The sequence below is a fragment of the Coloeus monedula genome, assembly GCF_965178545.1.
Source record: "Coloeus monedula genome assembly, chromosome: 1".
Taxonomy (NCBI): Eukaryota; Metazoa; Chordata; class Aves; order Passeriformes; family Corvidae; genus Coloeus; species Coloeus monedula.
In genome coordinates, this window is record NC_138781.1 from 71,360,044 (window position 1) to 71,372,341 (window position 12,298).

Genomic DNA, 12,298 nt, shown 5'->3' on the forward strand with positions numbered 1-12,298 from the left:
ATCTGGTAAAACTGCAGCACGTGTCCAAGCACTTGCTACAGGCCAAGCTGCTCTGTGAGATTAAGACCATCCCAGCCAAATAAAGTGTGTGGGCATTTTGCTGCTGCTGCTGAGCTGAGCAGCCACCATGGTGTAGGGTCAGTCTGCAAGAAGTCTAGCAGTTTGCTCGCACCCCGGGGGGTGGTCCCCACACCCCTTCCTCCCACAAGGCACATACATGGTGTTCTGAAGGGTGATTCATCACATGGTTTTTTTCCCAAGGTCATGAAAGCAGGGAGGGCTGTATCCAAGTTCATGGCAGCATCACAGAGTCCGTGTGAAGACTGTTTGTCAGTGACATCCACAAGCTCTTACTACCATATTCCTGTATTTCTTCAAGATTACATTAGAATTATCATCAAAGTAAAGAACAGATATGGCATTTAGTTTGGTAGGTGCGCAGCATGGTTTGGGAACGTAATCAGGATTCATAAGATGAACCTGTTGCCAAGAAAGAAAACACAACTGAGCCACTGGTATATTGTTTACAAATTCACCTGGTGCTTTGGCACTGAGCTGCCTGGAGACTTACCAGAGTTTGTACAATGGCATGATTGGTTGCGTTCATATGGGCGTTGAGTGGGAACGAGCACTCCCCATCACAGTAGTTGGCTGCGTAGCCCTTTGGAGCGATTATCCAGTCCTTTTTAGGGAAACAAACAGAACGTGGTTCAATAGACAACTGCATGCAATTAAGAGCAGCTGAAAATTTTCCACTAACTTCTTCCTTGAGGGTGAAAATGTGTTTTCACTGAAACTCCTTGGGTTTTAGTTGGCCTTTTCTTTTTTTTTTTTTTTTTTGTGTGTGTGCCATCACTTTTCCATGGACACACTGATTTTAATGTCTGAACAAAGGTGCACATCTACGTACAGCTCAACTATCATGAACTAAGACGGCTTTATCCCTAAAACTCTTGCTCGGCTGCATTGTGGGGCTTGTGGTTTGGAGGCCTTTATGTTCCAACATTTCCTGCAGGCCCTCTGGTCAAACTACCTTTGAAATGTAATGTTTGATTGCACTATAGCCTGGCCTTAAATAACTTACTCTAAACAACTTTCTGGCTTCATGGTGTTGCAACTAAACCCAGTTTTCAGTTTACCTACCGCAGGCAGTGCTAATTGTGGGGCAGGGATTGTGGAGGATTTCAAACAATGGCCGAGGTTAAAATCAGGGTGATCACTAGAAAAAAATTTAGTTAAAATCACTGCTTTACATCAGATTGTTTTCCTTATCATTAGAGGTACACAGATAATAAGCCCTTGCCCGTACTGTGACTCCCATGAGTGACAGAGAATGACTGTATACTTGAATCTCATAAAGTATCAAGCTTTCTCTGGATCCTATCAAATGTCACAACTATCAATATTTATTTGCCCTTCTCTGTGACTGGTTATAGTGAGGAGGCACAAGGGACATTTTAAAGCATAATGCCAGACTCGAGTGGAATTACCGTGACACTGTTTAGATAACATTTCATAACAAAATGTCTGGTTTACCCAGAGAGAAACATCACACACCTGCCATCCCAAGTCTTGGAAGCTAACGTAAAGCTCATGCTTTCTGCACGCTGTTTTTAAGTCACTGCTGTTGTAATCTGTTAAAAGAAAAAGAGCAAAACAAGAATTTAGAAAGTAAAACAGGCAGAGCATTGCTGGAGGGCACAGCTGGCCAGATGTGTGCATGCTGTGGGCTCAGCAGTGAGAAATGACGAGTTCCCTCCGCAGCCAAAAGGAAAAGGATGTTGAGGGACATCTAAAGCAGGGCTGAAGCTTTTAAGATGCCTGTGGGAATGGAGGAACCCAAGTAACAGGGACTCGGTTATAGTTACTTCACCTGTCTTTAAAGTGCTTGGAAACACCTCCAGTAAAACAACTTCTTAAAAATAAATCTGCTCCTTCAGCCCAGCATAGGCTGCATCCTCACTGGGTGCTCACACTCACCGCACTTCCTCAGCTGCCATTTCTGACTTGTGTTGACTTTGGGGAGCTGAATCTGCACACTGATTCAGCTGAATCTCCTCACTGAGAGAACTACAGCTCCAGGAAGGTTAATCATCACCTTGTGCCCCTGCACCAGTCTGCAGAAGCCCTCAAACAGCTTAGGTGGGCTGGGAAGCCATGTCCGTGTTCCTCTCTGTGCCTTACCCCCAGCTTGCCCCACACATCTCATGTGACCCATGGCACCATGTCTGCCCTTGGACCTTTACAAACTATGCTCTGAAAAACACATTTCTTGTCTCCATAAACTGTGTATCTGCAGATGACACAGCGCTGGACATGCTCTCACCATTCACTTGCTCCTTATTGTCAATAAAAGTGGGGACACAGGATGCAAAGCCCTGACCAAGACCTTCTCCCTTGCCATGGCACAATGTATGGGGATGTTTCAACCATGCAGGAGCTGCTCCTGATGATCCCACAAAGAGCAGCTTTTGCCAGCGAGTGGAATTTCCCATTTATATTTGGAAAGAGGGGTGGCTCGGCATGCGAACACCTGGAACCACAGTGAGTGGAGGAGCTGAGCTGTGACAGAGGGGCCTTTCACCTCCAGGTGGCTGCACAGATCCACCCTGACTGGTGGTTGCTGATTTTGTGACACCTCAGGTGGCTTCTGGACCTCGGCAGAGCAGCCACAGAAACCACTTTTGCAGTGGGGTGACTTGGCCACCAGCTACAGCTGCTGATCCTGTGCTTTGCACTCAGTGGTAAGCATGAGAGGAAGAGATGGCAGCAAATTCAGCCAAGCAGCTTGGGACCCCAAGTCCCCATCCATGTTTTCCTCCCATGCCTTTCCACAGGGGCCTCCTCCTCCTCCCTCACAGCCCTCATTTGCAAGTAAAGGCACTCCTTTCAGCAGGCAGATGCCACAGGCTGATGTGCCTGCCTCCTGCTGCCCGGGACCTTCCACTTGCCACCCCCTGGTGCCCCTACCATGGCTCAAAAGGGCACCCTCCCAGTGCAGCTTTCCCCAGATGCAGCAGCTGGGATAGAAAAATATTTTTAGTGACTTTTTCCTTGGCTCTGAATAAGCCTTTCTTTTTCTTCCCTCCAGCACCCCCCCCCCCCCCAAAGTTTGGGAACTACAAATGCAAATATTTATTCAAAAGAAAAACTATAATACTAAAAGCACATCCAACTGACATTAAGGGCAGCACAGCAGTACAGCTGGGTACAGTTAACACTGAGGGCTGAAAAAAACCGTCCACCTCAAGCCCAGCTTCCCAACCACTAAAGATTAGAGAGTTGTTTTTAGAAGCAGTTGGGTTTTAAACTCTAAGGATTGCATTTCAGACTTTCAATAGCTTCGCTTCAATCACGGATTTAATCAGGTGAGCAGAGCTGGTTAACAGCCTGCTGCAGCATAAACATTCGCTCTTCCAGGAGCACACGGTAGCAAGAATGGAGGCGAGTCTCTCTATTCAAGCTTTCCATTTTCAAACCAGACATACCCAGTAGAAACCAGGGTGTGGTGGTTTATTTCGGATGAAGCTTTCCAGCCCCTGGCTCAGCCCAGGAGCAAATTTCTAGCATGAGACGTTTTGAAATGATTTGATCATAATGAGGGGAAAAAAAAGAGAAGATACTTTTAGTGATCAAAGGCTTTCATTAAAGTACCTGAAAACATAACCTAATTGTTCTTCAATGGGAAATATATAGTTTGTTTAGAGGAAAACCATCTGTATTTGACAGCGGAGTTGATCTATTCACAACTGAGTGGGCAAAATGATGCTACGTTCCAAATCCAGCTACAATTTACCCAAATCTGCTACAGGAAAGGGGAGAAGGCAAGGGAGGCAGAGAAAACAGGAGTGGGAAGGAAGGCTGCAAGCAATCACAAGTTTAAGAAAACACAGGGGCGGAAAAAAAGAGCTGCTTAACAAGCTACACCAAGCAGAACGTGTTAGGAACGTGTCCTCTCTCACACTACCCCCAAAAACTCGCCTCAGCTCACTGGTCGGAGTCACCTGATTCACACTCCACATGGAGCCCTGGCTGCTCTCCACCCAACGCAGATGCAGACAGCTCTACCTCCTCACTTGCCCAGCTTCACCCTTTGCTTTCCTAAATGTTAACACACTAAACATCTTCTCTCCCTGGGTTTACACTCTTCCCTGTTTATCCCTCACCCCAAGATCCCCTGTCCTCTTCTCTTGTTATGTGTTTGCCTACTATATCTACTTTTTGGAAGCTATTTTAGCCTAACTTTAGGGAAGTCACAAACCTTTAAGCAACCCTTAGCAGTGGCTTTCTGAATTGGGGAAAAAGATGCAGCAATACAGATGCACATAATCATTCCCTACAGTTAGGGGCTCAGCATATGCCTTAGAGCTACGTACACTGGATGTATATCCAGTTATGGGCCTGAAAAGAAGAGGAATACACAGAGTCACGGGGTTTTGGCAGTGAGCTAAAGCTCACTGAGCTACTGAAGTTGGCTTCCACAACACATTTTCTCCAAAGCCTGGAAAGCAGCATCAGCCACCCCAGGTCAGCATGCTCAGCTGTTTTAGCCCAAACTGCCACTCAAGGACTGCCAAGAGGCAACAGGGTTTGTGCTCCTTCCCGCCAGCCTTGCAGCAGGGAGCCAGGAGGGCCAAGAGCAGGCAGCCTGCAGAGGGGAGGTGCTGCAAACAACTGCCACAGGGCTGGCCTACACTGCCACGGCACAAATTGCAAGGATTGTTCGCCAGAGGCCTTCAGCATCTTCTGGGAGTTTAGACAGCTGCTTTGGGAGCTCCTGTAGGCTCCTTGTGGGTTTAGCAAAATTGTCTCTATTTTTTCCCCGAACATACCAATTCAGAAACGCTAACTTGGCATTTACAAGGCACTGAATTTAATCATACTGCAAACAATTTTGTCTAAAACAGAGATTTAAAAAGAGCTCAAACCTCTAGTTCTGCACTTAAAAATAACTCCTGAAGCAGCACAGTTAAAACAGCACAGCTAAGATGGCTTGTCTCTGCACTGAATGTTGTCTGCTTTCACCGGGACCCAAAGTCTGACTTTCTGCAAGCACAGATGTTTCTCTTAAGGCTGGACACTGGCATGTGTGTTGCTGAAAAGGGTGAGAGAACAGCCTGACCCTAATGGTCTTCCTCCTACAGATACTTCTGCACCCACCTTAGATTTCCTATAACCTCTCCCACATTAAGTGCTGGCAAAGAACATATAAATATTTACTGAGGTCGATCCATCTGAGAATACCCTTGCTGCTCCCAACATGCCAGTTTATCAAATTCCACACAGTAATTAATTGCTTCTGTGATTCAAAATAGCTTTGACAGAGGTCTCCAAGGCCAGCCCCTTCTTCTTGGTGTTTGACTTTGGTGATTTGTCTGGATAAAGCTGGTGTAAACTGATCACACAGTTAATAGCAGCTCACTTCACATGAAAGTGATCTGCCTGGGTGGGAAGAAGGGAAGATGTTGGGCTGACGTAAACCCGCATGTGAAGGCACATACAGAAATGCTGGCCACGCTGCTCCAGTCTGCATCCAAACACTGTACTGAAGGGAAAACTATAGTGAAGGGAAGATTGGCTGCCAGATAACAAGGTTCATTAACAAGGCCCTTGCCATTACAACAGCACTTGGCCTTATTTGCCTTCCGTGTTTGCGCATGCTGCCCTTTGTGGTATCTGCTTCCCGTACACGCAGGGAAATCTGTCTGGTGCCTTGCATGTCTGCTGGAAGGAAAGGCCACTTGAAGGGCTTCTCCATTTTTTGTGGAGCACCTCACACCAGTCCTGGGGGCCCTAGGATGGCTGAAGAGAAGGACCTGAAAAGGGACTTGGCTTGAGTTTCATTCAGAGCAGCAAGCGCAGTCCAAAGTCAGGTGTTTAAATCCTCTCCATGAGGAGGGGCTGACAGGAGGGGATGTGCCTGAAGGCTGACTTGCAGAAGAGAAGGATTATCGCCACTGGACGAGGAGATAGCCCTGTGCAAAAACCATAAATCATGGAGCTGGCTGAAGGGCAGAGGGTCACCACCTGTTATGCTGGACAGTCCCATCTCTTTGGTCAGCTAGAGGGTCAGCACGAGTCTGAGAGCATGAGTTCAACCCACTGCAAGATTGCACTGAGCAAGGGCCTCCAGGCCCTGCAAACAGCAGAGAAACACCTGCCCGCTCCTCCCACCCGTTGTGCTCCTCCATGTCCTGGGCCAGAGCTGGCATATGACATTCAGCCTCAACAGATGAAAATACTCCTTTTCTTCCTGCTCATCCTCCTCCTGCAGAAGAATTGAGGCTCTAGGAATGCAATGACGCAGGATTCTATGTCAAAGCAGTTTATAACCATGGGAGTTGCTCAGTTCTGCTTTATATAAGGCGGTGATAATTATGTGTTTATAATATAGGGAAATAAGCATTCTTGGCAAAAAAATACAGAGCATTGAGAACCTTGTGCCACAGCCACAGCCTTAGCATCTGAGCCCTTGGTACTGACTTCAGGACAGCTGCACATCAAAGCGAGCATAGTGGGGTCCCTTTCCCACACTCAGCAGCATGTTCTCACCTAATTCCCTGTCTCCCCAGGTCCAGTACCAGCCCAGCAGCATGCTTCATGTGCTCCAAACTGATTGAAATACTTGCCACATCTCGAGAGTAAATGGGGCTTTTTGAAACATCCCATCCCAAAACAACTTACAGCATCTTTTGGGAAAGGGATTCCTTTTTGGACTGAAAAAAGAAAACCCTGTGTATTGATTAACATAGAGGAAGGAATCTACAAAAAAATCTACAAAATCTAGCAATCTACAAAAAAACCCCATCAAAACCAAACAACTGCCTTGCTCTGCAAGAGAGAAACTGCTCTCAAGCCCTGGTAGGCAACAGCAATCCTAGCTTGGGGAAGAGCACAGACCAAAAATTTGACAAGATGTGAGACACAACAAGAGAAGAAGATGCCCAGTGAGGATGCACAGAAGGGAACTGCAGCATCCCAGTTCTGCAGCACCCACTTTGGGTCCAGATGCATCAGGGCACCCTCAGAAGAGCTGGACAGCCTTCAGGATAATCCCTGGACTTGCCTTCTGCTTCATCCTGGGGAGAACACTTCCTCAGCCCCACCATGCATCAGCATTTTTTTATCCTCCCAGGTCAAAAAAAAAGAAAAAGGCCCTGTGATCTCTAATGCTAAAAACTTTTTGTTCATTGGTGCGCCTCTTGGACTGTCAAATCAACCACTTCTTAAAGAGAACTGTCTGAGAGTGTCACGCTTAGAAAGGAAAACAAGATTATGTAGTCTCTCTTTTCTAAACACAGAAACCAACCAAACATACATTTTAACTTTAAATTCCCTTCCTTTCCCCTGCCTTAAATCCACAGTCTCACTATACCTTGTTGACTACTCTGCTGCCAAATTCCAGGTTTTAAATTAAAGCTGGCCCAAAATAAGCCCACGAGACCACAGAATGCCAGCTATTTTTTCCCTTTTTGTCATTTTAGAATTTTATGACCTGATGCGTGGTGTAGTCAAGAAAACAGCAAAGTACAAATGGCCCTTTTTGCCCAACATATCTGCTCCCCCTGGGGCTTTGAGTCACATTGCCTGATTTAATAGTGTGAAAATTTTGTTTCAGCACTGTGAAGTTTGCAGAGCCAGGGAGAGAAACCTGGAGCTTATCCTGACTCCAAGTGCCAGTAGCACCACAAAACAGCAATGCAGCAAGTAACTTCCCCAAAGCACTGTGAACGCATTAAAAAAATGGCTCTTGTGAAGGGAGCACAGGAGCTGAGCCTACCTGAGTGGGAGAGCTGCCTGCACAACAGCTGGGCTTACAACACCCAGCTGAATAAGCCACCTGTGCCCATGGCAAGCTCATCATGCAGGAAAGTAACTCGGCAAGCAGCTACGATGTCCAGCGTTAGAACTGCAGCATGGAAACCTGAAGGAGACCAGGACCAAAGCAGGTCTCAGCAATCTAGACCCACAGAAGGTGCTCTCATGGCAGATTAGATGGTAAGTCCTCCAGAAATGCCACACTGGCACTGGCCAGCCTCCCTCGGGGAAGTCAGGCTGCAGAACTGAGTTGCTCCTCCTGCCCTTAAAATCCAGGAAGGGACATCTCACACCCAGCTGAGTCTGGCACTTGCAAGGCATGGCACAGGAACCCACAGCCATGCTGCAGTGTGCACCACAAAGACATGCAAAGGCCCCTAAGTGGCCAACTGCTGCTGGCACACACTAGCCCAGAGGGCAAGTCCATTCCACGATGGGCTGGAACAATTGAGCTGAGTCAACACACGGCCATGCACAAACCCTGGCCACCAGCCCTGGAAGGGCTCCCAACCTGGTTCTGCTCCCTGCAGCATGGAGCCACCTTGGGTGCAGCTTGGCTCACCCACAACCCAAGCATGCAAGAGCAGGGAACAGCCTACAGATTCCCACCAGCTAAGTGTCAGCAATGCTGGCTCGTCTCCTTCTGCTGTGTTTGGACATAGACTAAAAAAATACAACTGCCTCTCTTCCTTGGGGCATAGTAATTTCCAGACATGGGAAAAGCAGGGATCCTATTGGAAATGAAGGGGGCAGCATAAGCAAATTAATCAAGCAAGCCTTGAAATAGGCTGAAATGTTTGAGAGAAAAGAAGGTACTCAATGAATAAAGGGCTTGTAGCACTGTGGTGCTGGAAAACAGACAAGACTTAGAAGACTCAATTTCTGCCAAAATATCATTGTTACTCTATTGCCCCACCAGCCCACAACAGCACTCACGAGCCTGTTGTAGAACACCTGCAATGTGCAACCTCTCCACAGTAAACAGGCAAACTTCTTTGCCTGCCTGGAAATGTACTTCACCATCTGTATGCTGATGTTCTCACAAGGTTAAAAACAATAAAGCATCTCTTGCTGTCCTACCTTGTTTTTTTCCAAAGAAAACTGAAAGACGACTCTGCTGGGAATGCATATGTGCAACACCATAAATCTCAGTGTATACAGAGATGGAGTCTTTTAAATACTGCATTTCACAGGCCATAATTCTAGACAAATACTGCATAACAAGCAACCTACAAGCACACCACCTTGAATTCAATGGATGCAACTTCACATGGGGGTCTGGACTCCATGCTGGATTCAAGAGGACTCCTGTAAGTTTCATTATGTGAGACCTCCTCTTCCACAACCTTGCGGATGTAACCTATTTGCCCAAGGAAGAGCATCCCACCTCACGACCCCCTTCTTGCTTCTGCACTCCAAAGCAACCAGAGCCATTACAAGAAGTCATTCCAGCTTGTGTTGCACAAATCCCTGTGCTCCATGATTACCTGTGACACTGGACACCCTCGAAACGTCCTGAGTCTGGGTGGAACGGTTTCGACTCTGCTGCCTGCGCCTGCTGCTCGCTGACCTAGTGGTGCGTAGGTGAACTTCGCTCACTTTGAAGAAGGCCACCATGAAAGGCTGCTTGTCATAAGGGCCATCTCGCCCTACCAGGCCTGCTTCTCTAGGGTTTACACTGAAACCTTCAAGACAAAGAGAAAAGGGAGTGTTAGAGAAACGGTGCAGTTGGATTGCTCCTTTCAACAACCTGGTATCCCCATAAGCAGTGTCTCCTCTCTTCTTGCTCAGACTCTTCTTTAAACACCAAACATTCCTTTCCTGCCACCACGACCTATGGACATTTTTATGACAGCACTCCACCCATACTGGACAAGACCTTACTGCAGCATCTGGTTCCTTGGTTCCCCTTTGGCATCTCTAATTCTGTTTTGGCTTTAAAATTATATAGATAGATATAACTATATCTATAACTAGATAAACTCAGATGTGTCATGAAATTCATTCTGCTTTCTATGAAACATAAGAAGCAGACATGAGATTAGGAGACCTCTAGGGACAGCAGGGGGCAAAGAGATGGTGTGCTTTTGTCAGGAGCACGGTGATGGGCTCTCAGCCCAGCTGGGGAGGTAGGGCTGGCACTAACATTTCCTCAGGGAGATGTGGACAGCCCCTCTAATCTTACTTGACATCACAGGTGTACCAAACTCCAGCATGAAGCAATAGAAAGAAAACAAGGTTGGAGACTGGTTCCTATAGAAGACAAATGTCACGGTCATCTTTTTGGTCACCTTCTGCTCATCTAGATCCTCTTCACTGCTTATCTTCCAACACTCAATTTCATGCTCTTTTGCAGTCTTTTCCTTTCTTCTCCATCTTTCAAAGTTTCTGTAGGCTGTGAAATGCTGTCATTGCAGCTGCCCCACACAGCAACCACATGGTTTCTCCAGCAGTGATCACACGTCAGCTTTGATGAGATCTGAGCATCAACAGCAGCCACAGCCCCCAGGAGGGCTGCCATAAACCCACATGGGGAGGTCCATACCCATCTATCTGCCTCTTCTCTTCCTCTCATCCCTAAAACTCACCCCACATCGCATCCCAGCTCCATGCCCCCTTCTACCTCTAATACAGAAACTGAGGCCCTACCCAAACCCACCTCCACCAGCTGGTCCTGGTACTGTCTAGAGACACCTGACCTCACTCAGACATGTCCATCATGGGACAGCCAGAAAATGACAGCCCACCACCTGTGCCCTCAGACATCTTGCTCATGGTGTTGGTTACAGCTTCCTTACAAACTCAGAGTGCTCACCCTGCCACATGCCAGCTGAGTTCTGTTAGCACCACTTCTAGAGAGCATCCAAGAGACTGAGGGGTGACTCATGTTACCTGGCCCATAACCTACCATCCCGGGTCACCACGCTCAGCTGCAGTCCCATGTTGTGCTGGGGGTTCATCACCCACATATTACTGGTGGCAGTGACGTCGAACTCCAGCCAGCCCTCCTCCGACGCCCACACCGCCCGCGTGTCCAGCAGAAACAGGTCGGAGGCCCTGCCGAGGAGAAGGGTAATGACAAGACTGTGATGTTGGGGATTGTCTCTCCTGGCTTTTGCTGTTACAGAAACAAAATCTGAAATAGTTACAGGTTATGTTAATGTCTAAAACAAACAAAACAAAACAGTGTCTTATATCTGCTTGTTTGTATCCAGAGTTTTGTCATGAGATGCGCATACTTTGACACGTGAAATTCAGGAGTATAAAGGTTTTCACCACTTTCTAAGATGGAGAAAAACAATCCTAGTCCTCAGGGCGGTCCATTTCTCCACAAGCAAGGGATTACTAAGGCACTCTTCTTCCTGAAGAGTGTAATGCTAGCCCTGACATTACTTCATCCATACATTTATTAGGTTCATAGCCAGTGGAACCACCAGCATGACCAGGCATTCAATGGCTTTTGCCACAGGGGTTTCATGGTTTAAGCTCACCATACACAAACACAGGCTTACCTCAACTGACCAAAATACAGAACCAAATAAATGGCTGGCCAAGCATCAAACAGTGAAGGAAAATGAACCACTAAAGGCCTCTAAAGACATTTTTCTGAGGCTTATCCACAAGGATTGGACGCCTTGTTCCAAGGCTGCTGGTCTTGCCCCATCTTCATGGGCTTCAGCTTCAAATGCTTTTAAGTCTGTAACTTTTTTGCAGCACCAAGTACTCACCCAAACTCCATTTAATGAAATCAGCTGCAGAAGCACCCAGAGAGATCCCACGTACATTTTCTCACTGTATTAGAGACATAACTTTCCTGTGCTAGAAGGCTACAGTTTCCACCCTTTACCTGTGGCCATCACCACAAAATGGATATCAGGTGTCAATCCCATCTTCATCTCTTTTGCCCCTGGATTTTTTCCTAACAACGTAAAAGAGAAAACAGAGTACCTGTCTCTCCTACCCACCAAAGGTTAAGTTCATAAAAAATTTTTTGATTGAGTTACGTTTTATTTTTGGCCAACTGCTATGTCATACTGCCCAGCAGCTTGGTTTGCATGAGATCACACATGGAAAAATAAGCACTTAAGTGTACTAGAGCTCCTAGTGCAGCTATTTTTACAGCATGGAGGCTTTCCTCCACCTCACTGGTAGCTGCACACTCTGTGGTTGACTCAGCAGCCTTTCCCACAGGAGTCTTTGCCACCATTCTTCCAGCGGGAAGAGGGCTCAAGATCAACTCTGACCTTCACCTCCAACAGCAGCAAGCAGCTAAAGCTGGCCAGCTGCTACATGTTTTGGAAACCTTAAGGCTGAGAGATTTGGGCTTTCCCAGGCAGGGTATATAAACTGAAGTGTTCCTGAAAGGCAACTGCAAACAGCAGCTGCAGCTGTGACCACTCTTTCCCTCTCCAGTTTTAAGAGAGGAATGCACTTCTAGATCATTCCCACCTCTGAATATGACTTAAACACTGGGCCTCTC

The 12,298-nt window shown here is 47.0% G+C and overlaps 1 protein-coding gene across 1 annotated transcript in view; it reads right to left on the bottom strand.

Moving 5' to 3' along the window:
- Positions 1-330: 330 nt before the first annotated feature.
- BMP6 (bone morphogenetic protein 6) overlaps positions 331-12,298 on the bottom strand; it is a gene marked incomplete at both ends in the record, with an annotated part of 86,789 nt that continues 74,821 nt past the window's right edge. The window contains 5 exons of the mRNA XM_082276834.1: positions 331-480; positions 572-682; positions 1,558-1,634; positions 9,306-9,503; positions 10,727-10,875. Of these exons, the coding sequence (XP_082132960.1) occupies positions 331-480; positions 572-682; positions 1,558-1,634; positions 9,306-9,503; positions 10,727-10,875 (685 nt within the window). The remainder of the gene's footprint in view (positions 481-571; positions 683-1,557; positions 1,635-9,305; positions 9,504-10,726; positions 10,876-12,298) is intronic.